This window comes from Chaetodon auriga, chromosome 13 (genome assembly GCF_051107435.1).
Source record: "Chaetodon auriga isolate fChaAug3 chromosome 13, fChaAug3.hap1, whole genome shotgun sequence".
NCBI classification, from domain to species: domain Eukaryota; kingdom Metazoa; phylum Chordata; class Actinopteri; order Chaetodontiformes; family Chaetodontidae; genus Chaetodon; species Chaetodon auriga.
The window spans coordinates 12,788,145-12,812,718 of NC_135086.1; the positions used below are offsets into that span (position 1 = coordinate 12,788,145).

The 24,574-nt window shown below is 42.4% G+C and overlaps 2 protein-coding genes across 2 annotated transcripts; both read left to right on the top strand.

Annotated features, from left to right (window-relative positions):
* Positions 1 to 4,217: 4,217 nt before the first annotated feature.
* On the top strand, positions 4,218 to 15,923 carry ttc21b (tetratricopeptide repeat domain 21B). The gene is made up of 29 exons (XM_076746484.1): positions 4,218 to 4,402; positions 4,839 to 4,968; positions 5,076 to 5,186; positions 5,279 to 5,445; positions 5,605 to 5,727; positions 6,082 to 6,239; positions 7,148 to 7,232; positions 7,385 to 7,483; positions 7,599 to 7,791; positions 7,906 to 8,003; positions 8,261 to 8,461; positions 8,674 to 8,803; positions 8,883 to 9,040; positions 9,273 to 9,497; positions 9,975 to 10,213; positions 10,685 to 10,757; positions 11,816 to 11,926; positions 12,011 to 12,149; positions 12,736 to 12,842; positions 12,977 to 13,165; positions 13,380 to 13,490; positions 13,589 to 13,670; positions 13,790 to 13,940; positions 14,021 to 14,182; positions 14,290 to 14,485; positions 14,602 to 14,826; positions 14,994 to 15,114; positions 15,205 to 15,272; positions 15,353 to 15,923. Exons 1-29 carry the CDS (start codon positions 4,379 to 4,381, stop codon positions 15,428 to 15,430), a joined length of 3,954 nt encoding a protein of 1,317 aa, XP_076602599.1. The 5' UTR covers positions 4,218 to 4,378; the 3' UTR covers positions 15,431 to 15,923.
* A 244-nt stretch (positions 15,924 to 16,167) lies between these two features.
* On the top strand, positions 16,168 to 24,544 carry galnt3 (UDP-N-acetyl-alpha-D-galactosamine:polypeptide N-acetylgalactosaminyltransferase 3 (GalNAc-T3)). The gene is made up of 12 exons (XM_076746487.1): positions 16,168 to 16,340; positions 16,835 to 17,105; positions 17,387 to 17,926; positions 18,688 to 18,860; positions 19,431 to 19,580; positions 19,780 to 20,014; positions 20,093 to 20,210; positions 20,364 to 20,564; positions 21,995 to 22,126; positions 22,354 to 22,455; positions 22,559 to 22,711; positions 22,812 to 24,544. The coding sequence occupies exons 3-12, from the start codon at positions 17,430 to 17,432 to the stop codon at positions 22,923 to 22,925; spliced, it is 1,875 nt and encodes a 624-aa protein (XP_076602602.1). The 5' UTR covers positions 16,168 to 16,340; positions 16,835 to 17,105; positions 17,387 to 17,429; the 3' UTR covers positions 22,926 to 24,544.
* Positions 24,545 to 24,574: the final 30 nt, after the last annotated feature.

Genomic DNA, 24,574 nt, shown 5'->3' on the forward strand with positions numbered 1-24,574 from the left:
CCCTGTTATCATCTATGTTCTGGTAATACTGTACAGTACTTGTGTGTGTCTCTCTGTCTCTTCAAATCTTCTGTTAAAGTGTTAACTGTTGTGTTTTATCTTGCAACATTCAGCAGAAGCTTTTATCTTTTACTTTAATTTGCAGTAGATGTGTGATCGGAGCAATTCCTCTCAGTTTAAGATCCATATCGTTCGTCCTACAGTCCAATCAGGAAGTGAATATTCAGTCAAGATGAAAACAAAAATGTTAGTCGCTTTGTCAGAGCTGCTAGTCCTAATATACTGTGATGTACACAGCTTCTTTCACACAAGACCAATGCAGAGATCTTAGAATTAATATTAATCTTATCTTCATATCTTCATTATTTCAAAGAAGTTGTAGTAAATCCACAGCAGTTCAATAATAACTACTGAGAGGGGCAATGGACACAGCTGGGTCAGAGGGCCAGTCTCATACGTCTGCAGTTCAGTGGGCACCACAAGGAACGGAGAGGCTGATGCTTATAGTTTGAGGGCACAAATTGAAAAGAACACTTACGCATCCAAGACAAAATGTCGTTAATACCATGATGATTGACAGTCTTTTCCACATACTTCCTATTTTAAGCCTGTCTACCTTTGCTGAGCTTAGTCTGACAGTTTTGAATGTGCAGTGATTAACATGTTTTAGTGAACAGCTGAAGCACATTAATCTACACTCATTAAAAAGTAGCAGTCAAAAATGGCCTATCCTTGTGTGCTTGTATCCTCCATCATATGCATAAATGAAAATGTGTTAAAAGTGACGCTGTGTCCTAAAGTCAGATTAATTAATGTTTCTCTCACTAAGAGTCTTTAAGTCTTTTTTTCGTTACAGCAGAATTAACACACACTTTTTTCTCATTGTGATTATTTGTCAGACGTTTTTTCAGAGCCAGTGCCCTGCTTCAACTGTACTTCTGCTACTTTTGTTTGGTAAACTAAGATCACAGATATCATGCAGGCAAGGACTCACGACCATAGTTGAATGAAAGTGCTGACTAATCATTAGACTGTCGTGATAGCTTTCAGTTGAGTGAGAGGATTTAATTTTGAAAAATGGGCTTAAAGTGCTAACCGCATTTAGAGGCATTAAGCATCAACTTTTACAATTAGAAGCTTTATGACTGTTACAATGCTGATAGCTACCAAACCGCAATCAGCATTAGTGTCATTTCAGAACCTATAAAATGTCGAAGTTATCAGTGTCCATTTCGCGTGCAAAATGTAATGAGCACTCAAACAGTAAATGGTTCAACTTATATTGATCTCTTGAATCTCTCGATGTGTTGAAAGCACTTATGAATGTATGGCTTCAAATTATCTTGAGTGACATGACAATACTCTGTGTAACATTTCTTCAAATTACAGTAGTCCCTCCTGGCCAAGAATGGAGCTTCAGTACTGATAATGTGTCCAGATTTAAGATATTTTCGTATCAGCGTGCACTATGTTTTAGCAACCATCTGAACAAGAAGCTGGAATCTGGTTTTCTGAGTGTGTTTTGTGGCTCCTGCCGGAAACTATTAGCATCTTAAGTGGGTGGAACATTATATTAATTATTAATAACAGTCCAAATATTCATTACAGTTCAACATCTCTTTTACCTACTGTGGCATGCTGAAGCCTTGAGGGCAGTAAACAAGAGGCTGATGGCAAAGTGCTGATTATTGCTGCCATTCTGTCTCACAAGGCAGATGTGATAATCAGTTTTGCACCACACCCACTCACAGTACTTTACAGCTCACATCTTGTTTTCCTGACAGGCCAGTCAGCAGAACAATTGAGTAGTCTCTGATCAAATGTTAGCCAGCGTGCTCTCCGAACTCAGCATTATAACAGAAACAAGCAGGCCAAATGTTGAGACGGTGAACAAAAGATTCTTATTCTGTCAAATACGTTTGCCTATAATGTCATCCAGTACATGATGGAAGAGAGCTGATATACTCTGAGTGTAGCTCATGACTGAAACCAGCACACAGCACCACCGATGGCAACAGGTGGGGTTACAGATCGCCTTTTTTAATGACCAGTAATTCAAGAGTGATTCTGCAGATTCTCCTTGCCGGTTGCCCAGCAACATGACATCTAGCTCCTTTGTCAGACTGCATTAGGGGGGGAGGTCGGAAGTTGGTCTCCCTTCCCCACCCCGGGAGTCTCGCAAGCTGGGCAATAATATGTGGATATGTTATATGTGAAAGGATGTCAATTTGGCTTGGGATCTCGCCACTGGCATGCATAGTGGGGCAGGGTGGAAAACAATTCAGAGAGAAATCTGAGAATGCGACCCATAACAGCTCTGTAATTTTATTTGCTGTAGATAGATGGGAAGAAAATCCCATTAGATTAGGTAGCGGTGAGTACCCGCCTACCTTGCCAGTGTGCTAATAGACAGACAGACAGACACACACATGCACACACACACTCACTTTTTATCTCAACCACTAAATCGCACACACTCACTCACACACACACACTCTCTTGTTCAAGTGAACCACTCCCTCAGTAAGTCACAACAGCACACACGAACGCTGCAGTTTACAGACCAGTCAGAATACAGCAGATGATTGTCCAAGTTCTTCTTTGTGTTCATCATATTACAAGAATATTGTTCCTGCAAACATGTAAGAAAACAGAACGCCCTGGCCATCAATCTGCTGTATGTTTACGAGGGTAAATTAGCATGTGAGCTATCAAATTTATAGCATTTTTTTTTATTGCAATACATATGGAAAAAGAAATAAAAGAGTTCATTAGCAAGTGAGCTGATTGTATCATTGGACATGGCTCTTTGATCAATAATGGTCTGTACAAACCACAATGGATATAGCCATTATAATGCTACAGCAGCATATCCCAGGGGGTACATATTCCACAGTCTCTCCTCTAATAGGTTTTCAAATGCATTCTTTGTAAGTGCAACAACACATGCAGTATTTATTGCTCTTTGCTAAGTACAACACCTTCATTATCTACCATGTAACTACTCTGTACAACATTATTGAAAATATCATTTATTTTGTTTGGATGAATGAATTGATAGATACAAACTAGTTCGTATTAAATAGATAATACTATTTATCATGTGTATTTCTGGTCAAATCATTTCTTGGGTTCAAAGCTGTGAGCTCAGTTGTGTGATACAGCACACAGGCGTTTACCATTGCTGCACATGCTCAGAGCTCGATACCAACCTGATTTACTCTTCCATTGATGTGTGCTACAGAGAGTAATGATTATGTGCCAGAGTTAGCGCTAAATAGTATCTGACAAGGCATGGAAAGGTCTCTCGGAACAGTTGCACCCTATGCTGCACACTGGCTGCTCCTGCTACGGACTCAACACTGCAGACATCAGGAGTTCATGCTAATCAGTCAATGCCTGGTGTTGCGTAACACTGGGCCGCCAATTCACTGGCTGCATGGAAACATGTTTCCACTGCGCATGTAGAGATGTGTTAATAGGTGCAAATTTGCGCAAACTGTCTTGTGTCATTGTTTGGATGAGCAGATAACAAAAATGAGATGTCACCTAATACTGAAGTGTCTTTCCTAAACTGAGGACAGTAAATTGTGTAGGTCTGGCAAACAGAATGCCAGCCCAGCAACAAGCCTACTGACCACATTAATCCAACCACTGCGAGTGGAATCCTCAGATCATTTCCATAAAATCAAAGTAGATTTACCTTTGACATGCAATATGTGCTAGAACTCAACACATGACATAAAGTAATACTGTGTAAAACACATGCGCACATTCTTCCCCTACACCCTGTTAACCTGAAGAATACGTTTTTATTATTGAACTAGCAATATTATTTGTAGTAATAGTAGTTATTGTAGCAGCGCTGGTAGTTGCAGCAGTAAGCTATAACGTTTCATAAAAGTATGACAGCGCCACCTGGGGATATAAAGGCGAAACTCGCTCGACTCACGTAAAGATGGCGTGCTTAGTGTGTAATAGCAGTCCTCAATTTGGACTGTCAGGCAAGCCTTGGCTGAGAAGCTCAACGCTGCTTAACAATCATCGCCCAACAAAATTTTCCAATGAAATGTTTGATACAGGAAGCAGAGATCGTTTACACTTGGTTGGGATTTTGATCTGTTAATCTCACCAAAGGAGATGGACCGTGCGCCAGGCGTAGTGGAAGAGGTGCCTGAAAGAAAAAGGAAAGGGCAAAACTTATAAATGCAGACGTTACTTAGTTACCGAGCAACGCTACAGGAGTTGGTGCAAGATGGCGAAAACACAACGGAAACTACAATAAAATCGTTCTTATGCTATTGTAGAATGAAAACAGGGTAAACTGCCTGTTATATTCACATCTCTTGTTGTTTAAGCACAAAGCGTCCGAGCCAAGATGGAGGATGAAGAGACAGCGTTGGTAAGTGAGCATGTTTTAATGATACAGCACCAAAGGCTCCAGGTTAAAGCGACGTGGAGACTTATCCAGTCTAAATTAGTTCACGTTACTGTAATTTAGCCTGTCGGGATTGTGGTAGAACGATGCAGAGAACCAGCTAAAGAGAGCACCTTTCGTCAGCCCTTTCAAAACATTTCGTATTAGCTCTTGCGAAAAATGACGTCGGCTAACGTCAGTGACGTCGTTTAATGTTAACAAAGTTAGCTAACATATCGTTAATGAAGCCAAACACTGACTCTCTCATTTAACATTGGTTTGCATGTTGCTTTGTTCTGTTATGAAAAGAACTTTGCCTACAGCTTGCGTATTTCACAACCTGTTATTTGCTCACGTTACTAGCTAACACCTCTGCCTTTAATCTCGTACAAACGCAGTGCTCCTGTCTGTTTCTCCACAGGCGTTGATCAGGTGCTACTGCTATGAAAAGTATTTCAATCACGCTGTAAATGCAGCCGAAGCTGCTCAGAGGAAATTCAGTAATGTTCCTATCTACAGTTTTTTCCATGCATATGGTACCCTTATGCAAGGTAAGCTTGAAAGAACCAAATAAAATGCTAGCATGGGCACTTTCTAGTTAGACCAGTGTGTCTTTGCCACCTGTCACACGTGCATTTATGTCATTATTTTACTACAGGACAAATTCAGGAAGCTTCAGTAGAGTTTGACACGATAAGAGATAGTCCAGATGTGGCTCTGTGCACATTAATGGCCCTTGTCTATGCTGAGAAAAAAAAGACAAACCCAGGTAAGCCACCAAAGTCCTTTTATTGTAGTCACAGATGCTTTTAAAGGATCAGACACACTTGCTGGTAATGTTCTGTGTCTTTGTATTCACAGATAGAGAAGTCATCCAAGAGCTTGATGCTAAGGTCAAAGAGGATCGTAAAAGTGCGTCTCCAAAGAGTCTGTACTATGCTGGGATGTTTCTCTGGTTATTAGGACGAAATGATAAGGCAAGGGAGTACACAGAGAGAATGATCAAACTCTCCAATGGCTCTAGAGAGGTGAGATTTGTATTTTTGTCAGGTGTTTGAGAAATGTGTCAGTACTGCTTTTAGCCATTTTCATGCAAAGTCTTGAAGTGCGTGTAACGATAAGCAGGGCACTCTGGCTTCTCATGTATTTGCACTTTTGTAAAATGTGGACTGATATTTGTTGCTCAGGGGAAAATCCTCAAAGCGTGGATAGATGTGACATCTGGTAAAGACGCCTATGCCAGAAAGGCTGGAAAATACTTTGATGAGGGACTGAAAGAAAATGCAGATGTTTTTGCCCTGATGGGAAAGGTGAGATGGGAATTGCAAATGCTGTCATTTCTCATACTTCCTATGCTTTGACAGTACTTATTGTGTTTGAAATTGACTCAGTGTTGTATTTATTGTTTGTGTTGCTGTCACTGTGTTCAGTATATTTTAGTGTTTAGATCAGCTTTTCCATGTACCATATGATACACTGTATGTTGGAGTTCCTTGGGACAGTGCATGATTTGAATTATTCCTTTGTAACTTGAAAACATTGCTTCCATTGTTGTTCCTGATAGGTTGATTGCCTTTAAATGTTTCGGTCATATTAAAAAGTAAAGCAGTAGTCATGTGTTATACCACTTGTGTTGATATTGACTGACGTTTGGCCTGTCCTAGGCACAATACTACGAATATCGTCAGAACTACTCTGGAGCATTGGAGATGGTTAACCAGGTCATTGTTACCTTCCCTGGGTTTTTGCCTGCCCTCGTCAAAAAGATGAAACTGTTGCTCAGCCTTCAAGACTGGGAGCAAACCATAGATGCGGCACACAGGTAACTGATGAGGCGGTTATGAAGTCTCTCCCAAATCATGCACAGGTCACAGCTCTCTTAGTGCAGCTCATCTGAGCTCTCTTCCCCAGACTCTATAAAGAATCTTAAGGAAGGGTACCGTGTCTCTGGTGAGTTCATGAAGTGCATAAAACATTTGTAATCACCACCAGGGATGGCAGAATAAATGCAGTCTGCCTTTACTTATAACTCAGCATTCAAGTGCAAATGAAACACAAGCGTGATGCCTCGGACCAGTGCATACTGATTAAGCCATTGTTTGTGCTCTCCCCACTGGACTGTGGCCAGTGTCAGACAGCATAAAAAGGCCTTTGAGCCAAAGAGCAGAAGTCTAACACAATTCCAAGGATTTGCTGCCTCAGCTTTTCTGAGCAGGAGGAAGAGTGATTGCTCAAGTTGCATCAAGTTCAAAGCCGCTGTGATGCCCTCACTGTGATGCTATGCACTAGGAGGGGTGCAAGCAGCATACAGTATACCTTACATCCTTTGGCAGCCCTCACAATCTTAGCTTTAACCCTTTTATGGCAATATTGGAATTTTATCATTCTGGATTTTTTGTTTTTTTGCATTTTTAATAGAAAATCAACTTTGTCTACCAATTAAGGCATGATACATATGTGAAATCAAATATTTAGATTTTGCTATGTGTACCCACATGTCTATAGTTTCCACAGCAACTTTTTGTGTTTAAACTTCCAACAGAAAAGAATCTGTGGGGCTTTTCCTTAACATACTGAATATAGTCATTAGTCATAAGGGGTGTTATCTGTCTGGGAGCTCAATGCAGTACCACCAGTATCAGATAGTCCATTCCTATTCAATCAAAGAAATCTAAGCTTATTAAGTGTAGTAGATGGACTTCACTCACAGCACCTTGTGTCATATTTCAGGCTTTTACAGAAGGATAAAAATAATCTGGAGGCACTACGGATGCTAGCTCTACATTCTTTATGTAGAGAAGGAGATATTACTGAGGTAAAGTTCACATTTTCGCATGTTCATGCTTTGAACTCCTAGGCATGCAAATCAGCAGGAATCCAAATGAAATTATAAGTACTGGCATTTATGATGGAGCTGTGGCAAAGTGCTGATCAGTTTACAGAAACTCTTTATATCTCCCTTGGCAGTCAGTAAAGCAGCTCTCAAACCTCATCAGCAGCCTGGAGGTCCTGGAACCACACAACCCAGAGCTTTTCTACAGGATGTCTCTAGCCTTCACCCGTGTTGTAAGACAATTTCAGTATTCTTCTACACTTTTTGGTCCTCTTAAGTTCAGAACAGTTGTTCGGCTTGCATTGAATGTCAGCATGCACAGTGTTCCCTGTTTGTGTTTTGTTACAGTGTGGACGAAATGAGAAATTAATTGAGCAGACATTTAGAATGGTGGAAAGAGCCTTCTCTGTGGCATCGGGGGACTCAGATTTAGCCACAGAGTTGGGCTACCAGATGGTTCTTCAGGGCAGAATCAAGGAGGCTATGAAGTGGTACAAGACCGCCATGACTTTGGATGAGACAAGTGTTTCTGCTCTGACTGGTATCGTGTTACAATTCTTAAACTGTTGTCTACAAGACATACAGGGTCAACACATTTTTTTTTTTTTTTTACATTTCTGAAGATCTAACATTTTTCCAAATTTTTGTTTTGCAGGTATAATTCGCTGCCAGCTGATAGAGGGCCATCTCGAAGATGCCGAACAACAGTTGGAATTTCTCACAGAGATTCAACAGTCTATTGGAAAATCAGGGGTATTGTCTCTTCATAAATGCCAACAGATGGCAAAGTGAATTGTCTTAATTAAGAGTATCCTTGATGAAGAGGCTTATTGCAGTTTTGAATCTTCAATCGTTATTCTTCCTGGCAGTCTTATTTTTTCAGCGGCGGTCCATCTGGTACAGAATGCTCTTGTTTTTCCCCTTGCTTCCTTTCCTCTTGTACTTCTGTTATTTTTGCTTTTCTGCTATTATTGATTCATTTCTTTTTTTTTTCCCCTCCACCCAATTAGGAGCTGCTGTACCTACGTGCCATTCTGGCAGTGAAAAAGCGCAGGTCCCAGGAAGAGGTGACCAATCTGTTGAATGATGCAGTGGACACACACTTCTCCAACCTGCAGGGTCTGCCTCTGGGAGTAGAGTACTTTGAGAAGCTGAACCCTAACTTCCTGCTGGAGATTGTGAAAGCGTATCTTGCACTGTGCCCCACTAAGGTGAGACTGGGAGGCTCGTCAAGAACAGTGTGTCCAATGGTCCTTAAAATCTTAATTCAGTTGTCAGTTGTGTCTTTATCTTGCTAATAATAAATATTTTTTATTTCACACATTTTGGAACAGTATGATAGGGATATGCACACTTAATCATCTTCTATGACACTCATCATTAAACATTTTGTGGTAAATAAAACTTACCATGCATGTTTTAGCCTCCAGCCCTGGGCCAGCCTCCTGCTCCTCAGCTCCAGCACTGTGCCACGTTATTGGATACTGTGGTCAAGATTGTGCCAGGTCTCCCTCAAGGGGTCTTCCTACTCGCCAAAGTCAGATATCAGTCTGGTGAGCGCTACATTTGAAATGTTTTTCTTCCTTTTCTGCAAATGCTACTTTAAACTGCATTGCCGCTGTGTTCATTCAGGTGACATTGACGCTGCTCAGAGCAGTCTACAACATTGTCTGGACCAGTGTCCTTCTCATCCAGATGCTCATCTACTAATGGCGCAGATCCATCTGCTGCAGGGTAACTTCACGTTGTGTTCCCAGTCTCTTGAACTCTGTCTCAGCCATAACTTTGAGGTAAGATCACCATCAACATGGACAGTATTATTGGCTGCAAAAAGTTCAGGAGATCGTGTGTGTACTGGTTCTTATTTGACTCATAGCAAATGTGCAAACAAGTAAATATATGTTAAATATATTATCAGCACTGACAGGATGTCAGTGTGTATTGTATTGTGAAATGCCCACAACTGACAAATGTTTTGGAGTGAGGTTTTGTCTTATGCACTGGACGTCTTGTCCATTCCAGATCCAAGAACATCCACTGTACCACCTGATCAAGGCTCAGGCTAAGAAGAAAATGGGTGAGCTGACGGAGGCCATTCAGACCCTGCAGATGGCCATGAGTCTTCCAGGTGTCCGCAGAGCTGGATCCTCATCCAAATCAAAGAACAAGAAGATTGAGTTGAGTCCGGCTGACTGTGTCTCTGTCTTCTTGGAGTTAGCTGAGGCCCTGTGGCTCAACGGAGAACAGGTAAGATACTGACTGTTGGTGTAATAGTATATGGTACTATCCTGTTTAATTTAAAGGTCCAGTGTGTAGATTTGGGGTGATCCATTGGCAGAAATGGAGTACAATATTTGTTATTTTGTTTTAATTAGTTTATAATCGTTGTGTTGTCGTTACCTCAGAGCTCTTTATATTTACAGCGGGAGCAGGTCTTCTTTCATGGAGTCCAAACACTGGCTCTAGAGAAGGCTTTTCCCTTTTTTTGCAGCCATCATAGGAGAGGGTTAGGTGAGAGGTATTCAGTTGGTTGCAATCTGCAACCTCACCACTAGATGCTGGCACACTAAATCCTACACAAGGGACCTTTATAATTCTAGAATTGTTCTTCATGTTTTCTTATGTGAAGTAGTGCGGTATGGTACGCTGCTCTAAGGTTACCACAAGGCCTGGCCTTGAGGGAAAAAATACAATATGCACTTATTAATGGTTTTAATATCGCAGCACGAAGCAGCAAAGGTGATGCAGGACGCCATCAATGAGTTCTCGGGAAGCCCAGAGGAGCTCCGTGTCACCATTGCCAATGCGGACCTGGCCCTGCTGCGAGGTGACACCGAGCTGGCACTGAGTATGCTCAGGAACATTACCCCTGAGCAGCCGTATTACATCCAAGCCAAGGAGAAAATGGGAGACATATATCTGAACCACAGAAAAGAGAAACGTCTGTATGCAAGCTGTTACAGGTGAGCAGTAAATCTGGATGCGAACGAACAAAAAAAGGACGCTGAAATCTTAAAGTCAACTTGGCGTAACATCATAGCTGAACGTATGAGCAACTCCATCTAAAGCCTAATGCATTGTAAATGTTTGTCTGAACAGTAATGGCTGAAACTTAATTAAATACATGACTGTGGGATATTCAGCCGTAATGCACCTTTCATCCATAATAACATTTCACCCAGCCAAGGCCATACTAGATTTAGAAGACCACAAAACATAACCTAAATCAAATAAAGTTTTTACCAAAGCCATTCATGCAGTAAAGAAGACATGTGCACAGATGTATTCCAGTCCTGTGCCGCTCTCTGATGCTACTTGTATCAACAGCTGAGACGTAGTAAAGCATGACTGAACCTCAGACCAGCAAAGACATACTATATGTCTACATAATGAAGTACACCGTATGTGATTCGATATCTCTGTCTTTTCTCCAGAGAGATGGTGGAGAAGCTGCCCAGCCCTCACACATACCTCTTGCTGGGTGATGCCTACATTAACATTCAAGAAGTAAGTAGGAGATGTGATTCATCTGCGTCTAACAAGATACTTTTTTATCCCATAGCCACTGATTTGTGTTGACATTGACTAATGCAAAGGTGAAACAAAAAGCTGTCCTTGATGGAACAATTATAAATAGATGAGTAAATAATAAATAAATAGATTACAAGCCTCCTTGTAATGTAAGTGCTGTTCTCAGTTTCATTATACATTCCTGTTCTTACCATTCATAAGAGGGAATGGTAAGAAGATATTTTCTCTTCCACTGTGCTGTGTTGGATCTGTAATGAAGGTTTTACCTTGAAGGATTAGTGTCTAAAAGGAACACGTGGTCTCCTTATGCATTTGAGAGCAGTATGGAGAAACAGTTTAGGGAAGGCTTTTCTGTAAGACACAAAAAACGTACAAGGAATGCTTCATGATGCTACTGCGCATCTTTCTGAATGAGGAGGCCATTTATGATGGGCCAGGAAAACACTGCAGAGTGAGCTATCAGACTGAGATGTTAAGTCATTGTAGAAAACATTGTTTAGACACACTGTGTCCCCGTCATCAGCACCCTCACTTGACATTAAGTAAGCAAATCCACCTCAGTATATACTGTCACTCATCCATATATCCTGTAAAAACCTGGAAAATTGTAGACTAGCAATTGTAACAAACTGTTAAAACTTGCAACAGCTTAAACAGCTGTGTTTGTGTATGGTTTTAAAATCACCCGCTGCATGTCAGTTCACAGGGAATCATTAACAGCACACCACCTTTGAAAAGAAAGCTTAACAAATATAGTTAACAACTTATAACTAGGTCAGAGGGAACTTCAGTATGAGATGGTGACACACTATGTATACAGGCTATATAAAGTTGGATACAGGATTAACAGTTACCACACATCGTCATTTGAAGCATGTGCCAGGCTAGTGTGCCGCATGCTTAAGCACTCGGGTGTTTACCGCATATTCACAACAATTTATAAATAATGCAATGTACTGGATTTCCCAAATAATATTTACAAAAACTTCAAACCAATACCAAACTGTGACACCACTTCTCGTGTTTATCCTCAGCCAGAGAAAGCCATTGAAGTTTATGAGCATGCTCTGAAGAAAAACCCCAAAGATGGTGCTTTAGCCAGCAAGATTGGAAAGGCCCTGGTCAAGACTCATAACTACCTCAAGGTTTGTGTTGTACACTCATGTAAAGGTAAACATGATTCACTTACAGACAAAAAACAATGTTGACGCAAGGCTGCTGTTACACAGGCAATAAATTACTACGAAGCAGCCCTGAAGACTGAGCAACAGAACTTCCTGCGCTATGACCTAGCAGAGCTGCTGATGAAGATGAAGCAATATGAGCGCTGTGAGAGAGTCCTGCATGAAGCTCTGGCTCATGAACCAGGTACGTAAGACGTCACAGTACTTCACACAGTTATCTCCTGACGTCAAACACCGGAGGAGTAGAGAATATAGTCATGGTAGTTTGTGTGCAGACATGATGCAAGTATAAACAACTTGATGCAAAGAGGGAAGTGTGTGGTTTATGGCTGTAGTTCTCAAACTGAGGGCGGGCCACCTCGGGTCAGGGGCTTAGAGCCACTGCAGGGAGCTGTGGGCGACCAGGGGAAAAATGTGGAGTGAAACTAAGTTGAATGAATATGATTTATGGTGTGAAAATAAGTTTTATTTCACTTACATTCAACCCGGATCCTTTTTGATTAGTCGCTTCCCCTTTCATTGTTAATGATTGATACAAGTTGTGGGGTGAGGGCCGCAAATTTTTTTCAGCTTCTGAAGGGAGTCATGCCAGAAAACATTTGAGAACCACTTGTTTATAGCAATGCAATATGAATGGATGAATATGAATATGCAAAGCTAATCAAAACATCTCTCTGCTATGTTTCAGATCAAATACTTACTGATCGATTTTTAGTTATTTATTGTTGTGTTGTGTTTCTATTTTCACTTTTCTCTTCAAACCCACCCAGTGAATGAACTGCTGGTGCTCTCTGATGACTGCCGTTATCTGGTCCTGTTGGCAAAGATCCAAAATAAGGTTGACAAAAATGAGGAAGCTTTGCTTTCCCTACAGAGAGTGAGTGGTTCTTTTTGTATTAAAGAGTGACTTTCAATATTCTCAAACTTGTTCCTCCAGTAGTGTTAAGGATGATGCCTGTTGTTGTTGTTGTTGTTGCATCCACAACATGGTTGTGATTTTGCTGCGTATAGGCCCGGGATGTGCAGGCCAAGGTGCTGAAGCGGGTGCAGTTGGAGCAGCCTGACGCTGTCCCCGTGCAGAAGCAGCTTGCTGCAGAGATCTGCGCCGAGATCGCTAAACACTACACAAGTCAGAGGGGCTATGAGAGAGCAGTCAAATTCTACAAAGAAGCTCTTGTGTATTGTGAGACTGATCGCAAGGTCAGTGCAGCTGAATCAAAAACGTCCTGTGTCCTCTCTGCAGCTGTGGTTAACAAGCACTGGCATCTTTTAGAGTCTGGTGTCTGTGTTTTGAAATTTTGAGATGTTAGTTGTTGATAGTTTGATTTAATTGAGCAGTTTGATTTATCTACCGTGCATTATTCTACCAGCAGTGTTGTCACATGAATTCAAAGAACGCTCTCCCTGTTCCTAGGTGATGCTGGAGTTGGCACGGTTGTACCTTACTCTAGATGAGGTTGATGCGTGCCAGGAGCAATGCAGCATCATTTTGAAGAATGACCAGATCAATGAAGATGCAACTCTGGTTTGTTCTGGCTGTATTCTTCTGTCACTTTTGATCATACTGCTTTTTTTTTTTCAACTGATTTATACATGCTATTTCTGACATATGTTTGTCCTTAGATGATGGCTGACATTATGTTTAGGAAGCAGGACTATGAACAGGCAGTTTTCCACTTTCAGCAACTCCTGGAGCGCAAACCAGGTGCAGTAGAGTCTCAGTTGTCTTTTTCCACTCAAAAATGTGTATTTGTGGTGAATGTGAATTGATTATTTGACCTTCTCCAAATGAAAAGTACAATGAGTTCCACCTGTTGCTTTCAGACAACTACCCAACACTGTCACGTCTTATTGACTTGTTGCGGAGGGCCGGGAAGTTGGAAGAAGTCCCCAGATTTATCGATATGGCAGAAAAACAATCTTCCAGGACTAAGTTTGACCCTGGGTTCAACTATTGCAAAGGACTTTATCTTTGGTAAGTCTGGAACTGTGTTTCCTCTGGAATATGTGACAAGCATTTTAACATCAGTGACTGAACTTGTGCTTGTTGCTCAGGTTCACGGGAGAATCGATCGATGCTCTGGGACACTTCAACAAAGCGCGGAAGGACAATGACTGGGGTCAAAATGCAGTTTATAACATGATTGAAATCTACCTGAACCCTGACAATGACACCATGGGGGGAGAAGTGTTCGAGAGTTTAGATGGTGAAATTGGGTGAGTTACAGAAGGAGCACACTGAGACTCAGACTATACACACTATATATTCTTTCATTGGAAAACCAACAGACTTACCTCTAATGCTCACCCTTGTCTTTGATCAGGAACTCCACAGAGAAGCAGGAGTCACAGCAGCTGGCTCTGAGAACAGCCGAGACCCTGCTGAAAGAGTTAAAGCCTCAGACTTCGGGTGGACACACACAGCTCCGTATCCTGGAGAACTACTGCTATCTGGCAACAAAGCAGAAGACCAATATAGAGAAAGCATTGGGTGTTTTCACAGACATTGCAAACAATGAGGTAAGTAAAGTTCAGACTGTGTGCATGAGTTACACCCTTGATAACAGGAGATGATAGTGGGGGGGAGGTGTTGTCACATTCATCCGGTCCAACCAGGATTCTCTGTTTGGATTCAGAAGGACCACGTGCCGGCCCTGTTGGCCATGGCAACGGCTTATATGATGCTAAAACAAACCCCCCGAGCCAGGAACCAGCTCAAACGCATAGCTAAGATGAACTGGAGCATCGTTGACGCCGATGAGTTTGAGAAGAGCTGGTTGCTCTTGGCAGACATCTACATCCATTCGGGAAAGTATGACATGGCCGGGGACCTCTTAAAGAGATGCCTCAATCACAACAAGGTCAGCCTGAAAATATTGTCGCTGCTTGAATATTATGTGGTTTGCAAGGCTGTCCAGTTCACACAGACCCCTTGTCCAATTCACTTGGAGATTTGTGTTGCTTTATAACGCATTGGCCGTCTTTTATGTAAATGTCTTTGTGATAATAATTGCCCTTTTTTCCGCAGTCATGCTGTAAAGCTTATGAATATCTGGGCTACATTATGGAAAAAGAGCAGGCGTTCCATGATGCAGCACTCAACTATGAACTGGCTTGGAAATATGGAAATCGGACTAATCCAACAATTGGTATGTCATCCAAAATCAAATGTCCAGTTCTTTTTATAATGGGATTTAGAGAATTATATTTCTACCATGTAATGTCTGTTTTTATTTCAGGATACAAGCTTGCTTTCAACTACTTAAAAGCAAAGAGGCATGTTGATGCCATAGATGTCTGTCATAAGGTGAGCCACCTGTGGGTGTTTACAGTTTATGAGATCAGATCTGTTTTTATCCCGTGAATCATCTTTGCTTCTGTCCGCAGGTTCTGGCTGCTCATCCAAATTACCCGAGAATCAGAAAGGACATCCTGGACAAAGCTCGTGCTGCACTGAGGTCTTAGTGCTGGAACTGTGTGTGAGTGAGAGAGAGACAGATAGGAAGCCAATGTTTGTTACTTTGATTGAAGCCACTTTTATGGTTTGGTTTTTCCCGTCAGCTTAAAAGAGAGTGCAGTTATTTGTATTATTTCTTTGGGAAAACCAATTTTTTTTTGAGTATATGAATAGTTGGGTGCTGGCAATCCTGAAGGTAAACACAGTGCAGAGGGGCTCAGGCACACGCTCAGCTGGAAGCATTATTCTTCTCTCTTTACTCACAAAACCAAACAAACATAAACAATGGGATTGTGCAGAACAGCACCGTGTAAGGAACATGTGAAGTGTGTATTACATCTTTAATTTGATACATGCCATATTTAGATTGTCTTTGAAATGCTTCCCCACAGTTCATTTATATGAAGATCAATGAAATGTTTTATCTTGTGATCACTAGGATGTGGATAAATGTTTGTTACTGTAAACCTTATATTTAAATAATAAAATGCAGCTACACGATGGTGGCTTTCTTTTTTTTATGCCTGATTTCTTTTCTCTCCTAAAGATGTAATTGCACCCTCCTGATTAAGACACGCTCTGAACAGACAGTTTGCGCCATCAGTATCCACACAGACGATTGCCACATAGATCAACATTTACAAGCGTGACTGGGGAAAAAACTGCGGGACACACTGAACATTTTAATGGACATAATAAACTGGATGCCTGCCGTGGATAGGAAGTGCCGGGGAACACAGTCACTACAGATGGAGTCACTGTGCGAGTCAAAGGCAGAGGGGCTTCAAACTGGGCAGCAGAGCAGGCTCCCCGCGGCTGGAATCCGCGTCTTTACTCCCTCTTCCAGCTCTTTATGAAAACCATCCGCCGTGGACAAACCTGAGGAATAAGGATTAGATAAAACTGCACAATCCGCTGGTGAGTGTCTGCCTCTGTCAACGAAAGCTCAGATGTGATCAATAAGAGATCCCTCGCGAAAAGGACGCGTAACTTTTCCAAATGCATGCCGGACCATGTGCGTTTTTAGCTCTAAGTTTTACGCTCTGCGGTGTTTTCCCAGAGACGCTGATTGGATGCGGTGGGCTGTGTGTGCGGTATAGCGCGTTCCTCCGTTATTTGTAACCCAGCAACTGTCCCAGTGAATGACCAGTTGAACAAATCCTATTAATGACACCATTATTGAATTTGAGGAACTCCGGGGAGAACAGTCCGCAGTATCCCTGAACACAAGGTTACAGCAGACCAGTTTAGGGGATTTATCGAGAGGTTTGTGTCCACTGATGTTTGATTCAGCGGTGATTTTGGCAAATTCTGTTTAAAGAAAGGGTTTGACCGGACATGAGCAAACAGTGTCATCGTTAAACTTTTTTTTCTACTCGGATTTTACTCTAATTTCTCATCATGTATTCCAGGTATGGACTTTGACACGCAGAAGTCCTCTGTGCGCAAGCGCGCCGGCACGTCCCCTCCCTCTACCTGAGAGGAGCGCACCTGGATCCAACGAGACGGAAGTTGAGCCAAGGCAGAGGGCAGAGGGAATCTTTTTGTTTCCTCGGAAAGTTTCTTCGGAGTTGAAGCGGACAGATTGAGGATCTTCAGTCAACGCAGGATGTCATCCGTTGAATTTTACAAGCACAATTTGAAAGGCTTTTCCAATCTAAACCTGTAGTCAGGCGACTCATGGTACGTGATCTTTTCTCTCTCTCTCTCTCTCTGAAGGAATCCAGATCAGAGTTTGCTGATTTCATGAGCTGATTTTGAGTATGTGGTTATAGAGAGCAGTCTGCTTTTAGCTTCACCAGGAAGTTAAAAAGTAAAGAACAATTGCTTCAAAACATGTGACTGAAATGACATGGAATGAAATCTGTCTCTGTTGCCTGTATTTTTTCTGAAACCAGTCCTAAATTTGCTAATTACATGAATGCTGGTCAGCTATCATTAAACATGTGAATATTATGTTGCAGCTGAATCCCAGTCCAAAGGCAGCCTGCTCTCCATTCAAGAAGAATGACATCTCTCCGCAGAGTGCTCCGAAGACGAATGCATCCTCTTAAACTGGTGATAGTGGCCCTTGTCTTTGTCACATTTGTGTTCTTTATACAATGGGAAGTGGGGATCCAAAGCCAACAGGAGGACCCGTGGCTGAAGGAGATGGCGGTGAAACGGGACTCCATGCTGGGCATGGTGATGGGAGCTGTCAATAACTTCAGGGATGCGATGCCAAAGATGCAGATCAAAGCCCCTGTACGTCAGCAGGACAGTGCAGAGAGCGTGTCCTGTCTGCCAGGACACTACACTGCTGCTGAGCTCAGGCCAGCTCTGGAGCGGCCACCTCAGAACCCTCTTGCTCCTGGAGCAGCTGGGAAACCTTTCCACACGGACTCCCTGAGCCCTGAAGAGCAGAAGGAGAAGGAGAGGGGTGAAGAGAAACACTGTTTTAACCTATACGCCAGCGATCGCATCTCCCTGAGCAGAGACCTGGGCGCTGACACGAGACCACCAGAGTATGCCAGTTTGTGCTATCGTTATGCTTTATGTTTAAGCTCTGCAAAATCCCTCATGTTTACCTAAATTACCTAAAAGAGAGCTCAAGAATAACATGCTGTTAGTGGACATAGTAACCCAAATAATGTTTAATTCATTTTCCAAATGAGTTTGAATTAGAAACAACATGTAATTGCACCACCTAGTGGGTGTACATGCAGCTTTGTTGCTGTACAAGAAGTACTCTGGGCTGATGTACTGGATCATAATATAGCTTGAAGTCACACACTAAAAAACACCCACACAGATCACTGTAATACAGATGGGGATGAAGCAAAACTCTCTAAACCAAATACATTCATCATATTTGCTTTTTGCAACTGATCTCAGGCAGAAACCACAGAGATGATTGTTCTGACTGGGACTTTGTTTCAGCATGCCTGCCCAGTTACTGTGGCCAGTTCAGAGAGAAGCACAGTTATGTTTGGCTAATTGCAGTACATCCAAGTATATGTAAGTCCAAGTACATGTCAGTACAAAGTCAGTACGTGACACAGACATAAAGCCCGTCCATGTACTGACTATCTTCATTGGGATGAATTACAAAGTCTCTCCCACTCTGATATGGCAGGTATTTCAAAGGCTGCCACACATGCGGTGTCACAGCAGAACTGGACACCCCACAGGGGAGAGTCTGCAGATGTAATAACTGGACTATTGTGCCACTCAGGAACTGTACCGGACAGTCAGATCTTTGTGCTCCTTTTCCTTCTCGCTGCAGATGTATTGAGCAAACCTTCAAGCGATGCCCCCCCTTGCCAACCACCAGCGTGATAATTGTGTTTCACAATGAGGCTTGGAGCACTCTGCTGAGGACAGTTTACAGTGTCCTCCACACCTCCCCTGCCATTCTCCTCAAAGAGATCATCCTGGTGGACGACGCCAGCATGGATGGTAAAATTCAGGGCCCTTCAGGACCGCCCTGCTCTCTTCTGGTCTCGATTTCATGCAGCATGTTGGGTGGGCAGCTCTTTGGTGAGCTGCGGAACGTGCAGAGAGGAGCTGCTCCTGCGTCTTCTGTGGCCCGTGAAGTGGGTTACAGCAGGAAGCGAGGCTGCTAGTGAATACTTTCCGAGGAGGAATTAGCAGTGGTTGTGCTTAGAAATGAATCAGTTAGCTCTTGTAAATAGCTCTGATGTAGGAGGGAAACAAAATGCTGGGGAGGAGAGAGGTTTCAGTCCATCTGACAGTGTAAACTCATATTTGGTGGGCCTGCTGCACAACAGCTCTCCTGACAGCCGTCCATGTTGAAGATGAAGGGAAGACAGCTTTGTTCTTGTTCATCTGTTTATGTATTACCTTCCAGGCTGAGGACTGTGATTATCTATTTATAACTTTTGCAATATCTGAGTCTTCAAGAGACCGTTTGTATAAAAGACTGTGTAGTAGAGTCACTCATGTTATTTCATCAGAGTTGTTCATCTCAACCTCTAATTTTATCCTATGTCTAATTGATCCTGTCAGATGTGTTGAAGGACGAGCTGGATGAGTATTTGAAGCAGCTGAGCATTGTCCGCGTCGTCCGCCAGCGAAAAAGGAAAGGACTCATCACCGCTCGGCTGCTGGGCGCCTCCGTTGCCACTGGTGACACGCTCACCTTTCTGGACGCACACTGTTAGTCACCGCCGCTGACATTACTCACACATCAAAAGCAGTTGCATGCTCGACACACCCTTGCTTGCACACCCACAACACAACAATCCAGTGTTTGCTCTTCTTGCTCGTCACGGCTTTGCATTCCAAAATCAGCCAGTTGGTGGTTATTGTTAAGAAATATATTGTGAAACAATGTCTGACTTGCATGTGTTAATAGGTGAATGCTTTAATGGATGGCTGGAGCCTCTGCTGGCCAGGATAGCAGAGAACTACACTGCAGTGGTGAGCCCTGATATAACCACTATTGATCTCAATACTTTTGAGTTCATGAAACCGTCGCCTTATGGCCAGAACCACAACCGGGGCAACTTTGACTGGAGCCTGGCCTTCGGCTGGGAGAGTCTACCAGATCATGAGAAACACAGGAGGAAGGATGAAACATACCCTATCAAGTAATTGATTATGGGATATCTAACTTTCATATAAACTCTTGTGTCTTGTTGGAAATCATTAACAAAGTTTCTCCATAGGACTCCCACATTTGCTGGTGGGCTTTTCTCCATCTCAAAAGAATATTTCTACCATATTGGAAGCTACGATGAAGAAATGGAAATCTGGGGCGGTGAGAACATTGAAATGTCATTCAGGGTAAGCTGTAACCATGCAGCCTTTTTGGTTGTGCAACAGTTTTGTTGTTATGTCAGTTGACCTTTTAACCTGTTGAATCATTCCAATATCCAGAGGCACGTCTAACTGCATGTCATTATGCATCTGTTTCTGCTGTCTCCCATTAACCTGCAGGTGTGGCAGTGCGGCGGACAGCTGGAGATCATCCCCTGCTCCATTGTTGGCCATGTTTTCCGCACCAAGAGCCCCCACACCTTTCCCAAGGGCACGCAAGTGATTGCTCGTAACCAGGTACGACTGGCAGAGGTCTGGATGGACGACTACAAGGAGATCTTTTACCGTCGTAACCAGCAAGCTGCGCAGTTGGCGAAAGATGTATGTACTGCTTCTGACTCCTCTGAAATCCTGTGTGTCTGTCCTGTGATCCTTTCAAATGCAACGAATTGTTCTGCAGCTTTCACTCCTACTTCCATGGTCGTATGTAAGGGGTTTTTAAGACCACTCGTTATCCCCCACCCTTAAAACAGGTTTGTGCAAATCCAACTCGTATACAACCAGCATTAAGTCTGATCATGACTTACTTAACAGAGTCTGCAGGGGAAACCTGGGAGAACCATAGCATTTCGCTGTTGTAATTCTCAGTGCACAAAATCTGTAAAAATGAAACCTTTGAAATAGACTAGCTGTCAGGGGTTGAAAGCTGTTAACCGACAAAGAAAAAGGGGCCTGAAGGAAGTGAGCTCTGGTAAATGACAGGCTCTCAGCGTTTCCCAACATGTGGTCCCGTAGGTGCCATAAACGGTTCCCTCAGGGCTATACCTCACAGAGAGGGCCAGCCCTTTCCCGCTGGCTTCAAACAGACACGCCGTCGTCAACAGCTTCAAGGAATCCACTGTAGTAGCTATCAGTGTGCACTAGTGTTAGCAGCATCCTCCTCATTATAGTAAGTGCTCTCATTATTCAAGAGCATGAGGTGCCTGCAGAGCCTTTTAAATGTGCCATTACGCTTCAGTTGAAAAGGAACAGTGATCGAATACTTGTCTGTAGTTAATTGGTTAAATAAAGGAGTCATTAGAGCACTGGAATGCATTCACTGACTTAAGAAAAGTAAAGTGATGATGATGTTCAAAGTACAATTTAAAAACAATTGAAGGTGGAATATTCTCATTTTCTTTGAGGTTATGCAGTGAAATCGTATATTTCACGCCTGTAATTGGATGACAGATTAGAGTGGAGTTCTGTTGATGGCAGAGTTGGTCGGTCAGTCGCTCCACTGATTACTACTGCTGGCTGGATTTTTAGTGCAGACGTTCATGGTGATCAACGAGCAAGGATGAACTCCCCATTCTTTTCCTCTAACGCCACTATGAGGTTGACATTTTTGATTTTTAGTCTTCTTGGTCTAAGTAATTTAGTAATTTAGTGTTGAGAGTCTTGTTTTTAAGTCTCTTTTTTATTTGTTATTTATATCTTACTTTGAGCTCTTCTTAATTCTTACATGTCAGATTGGATGGCAAAGTTTACTGAAAGATCTGAAGGAACATTGTGAGAACCTTTTCAGTATGTAAAGGTCTGCCTCACAGCCTTTCCTTGGTGACCTCCTTCCATACCAGGTGGTGTTTTTGTTAGACCTCTCACAATGGACATAAGGGCTAAAAAGAGCATATCTGAAGTCAAGATGTAGCATCGTTGCTTTGTAGTTCAACCTCACAAAATTAGCCCTGTTGGTTTGCAGCATGCCGGCAGTGTGTTGACGAACAATGTTAAAGGAGCTGCTTTGCTCTTCTGCCTGCCTGTTTTAACAGAAGGCGTTCGGAGATATCTCCAAACGCGTGGACCTCCGTGCACGGCTGCAGTGCAAAAGCTTCACGTGGTATTTGAAGAACGTTTATCCAGAAGTCTTCATGCCTGATCTCAACCCACTCAAGTTTGGCTCAGTAAGATCACACACACCCACCACCCGCTCTCCTCTTTCCAAACCTCCGAGTTCTGTCTAGCCACTGTGGGTTTCCACTTGGGATCTCCAGAGGGTACTGAGCAGTTCCAATTTGACACCACTGAAAGCACTCCAGGGACTTAAGTTGTTTGAACAGCTTGCACTGGATGTTAGTTTTTCATTTTGTTTCCTTTCACTGCTTTCCCCTTCCCTCCTCTTTCTCTGTAGGTGAAAAATGTCGGCAAGGACTCATGTCTGGATGCTGGAGAGAACAATGAGGGTGGGAAACAGCTGATCATGTATCCATGTCATGGACTAGGAGGAAACCAGGTCAGTTAGAAAATGTGCATTCTATGTCTGATTTCCAAAAATAAGATTCATTTTAAACAGGGTGGTTGATGCCATTTTTTTTTATCTGTCTCCTTTGCTGTAGTATTTTGAGCACTCCACACGTCACGAGATTAGACACAACATTCAGAAGGAGCTATGTTTGCACGGGGCAGAGGGGGCTGTGAAGCTGGAGGACTGCCAGTATAAAGGCAGGAACACATTTGTAGGAGCTGAGCAAAAATGGGAACTGAAGGATGTGAGTTTGGTCTTTTGGATTTTCTGTGCACTGATTTGTGATTTCAGATTCTCTGGTTGTCTTTTTAGGAAAGTAATAGTTTTGTCTTGCCTTCATATAGAACCAGTTACTCTACATCCCAGGAAGGAACATGTGTCTGACTGCACGTTATGAGCATCCTTCTCTGGGCCCCTGCAACCCCGTGGACAGATACCAGCTCTGGTTCTTTGTCTGAGTTGTGCAAACTACCACTTTACAAAATAGCCACTCTGTATGCAAAGGCATACTAAGACATGAGTATACTATACTGTATGCAGTTAACATGCAGTTTTTATTTAGATGATTGACATTGAGTTTTAATTTATTTTTATACATAGAAGAACTGAACTGGTGCTGCTGGGAAGTTTGGACTTTGGAAGAAACCACAGTGTGCCACTGCTGGAAGGAAGCATTGAAACAATGCTCCCAATCAGACTGTGAACTGAGCATCTTGCAGCAATGAAGATGCATTGTGTTGCCAAGTGCCTCCTTTGTGTTTGAGATGTTTTCACTACTCCAAGTCTTCACAACCAACACATGCAGTATTAGGTATTTAAAGCCAACACTGAACATTTTTCCAGTGAGATGTGAATCTAAAAAAAAAAAAAAAAAAAGAAATCATGCAAAAAAAAAAATCCAGTTGATAATGTATGTTCTAAACAAGGGGTTCCAGTTGGACACACAAAAACCCCAAATGTTGTACACCAAAGAGAGTGAAAGTGAAAACCTGAAACACACAAGTATAAAGTGCATTGCCCCTTTTTAATTTTTTTTTTTTAAATGATGCAAAACCTCTTATTTGCTACCATCCCGTGCCTTTATGTAATTTTCTACTGGGTGGATGGAGTGGTGGAGGGTTGGGTGATGGTGTTGTGGGGTTGTTGCAGTTTTCTGTCCATGCAGAGTAATGGCTTCCAGAGAAAGATCAGATCAGGGCTGGAGCTGATGCACTTCAATCATTCATTATTTTTAGTCTTCAAGCTCTAAGACCAGAAAGCTTTTGCAAAGACAAATATTCTATCATTTCTATACACTCAGCTCAGTTTATTCGGTACACCTGGATAAAAGTAATGCATTCTAATACAGCAGCCCTGCAATAAATCCTACCTACTTTATGGGTATTTTAGAGGCTGTAGTTTGAGGTACTGGTAAATGCTGCATCTCACTGAGAGATGTTTCTAATATGTCAAATGCATTAATATCAATGTGGGTAGAGTGATAGAGACCGCTCTCACTACAGCACCAAAGTGATCATACAGCTGAATCAACACCTCTCCACAACATTATAACCTTCACGAAGGGAGGTTTTACTGCAGGACTGTTGTATTAGACTACATCAGTTATGCCTAAACTAGCAACTGAGTGTAGAGACATGAAGAACGATCAGCTGCTGGTGAGTTGTCCCTTAAATTACAGAGAATTTGTTTGGTCTTTAGGTTCATTTCCAGGGCTCGTGACAAAACTGAAATTGGGATTATTGTCCAAAATGCATTTTAATTTGAGCTACAGTCATTGTGTTACTGACAATACACAGTGTTTATCTGTATTATTTCATGTCATCCTTTGGTGTTTGTCAAAACACAACAATGCACCAAAGGAACTCTATTTGTTGATCAAATGCCCAAAACTCTCCTTCTACATCTAAGCAGGAGTCCACGAATGAATTTCTGGTGCAGGCACTAGTGTTTAGATGGCTGTGGAATATTTGAGGAACAGATCGAATGTGTGTGTTTGTCTAAAATGGAAACTGTCTATTGTTGTCAGACTGCTTTGGTATTAAGAGGTCTTATTTTTAAGTCAATAAATTTAGTTGGAGAGAACAGAGGAGCGATTTCATTTCTCCCT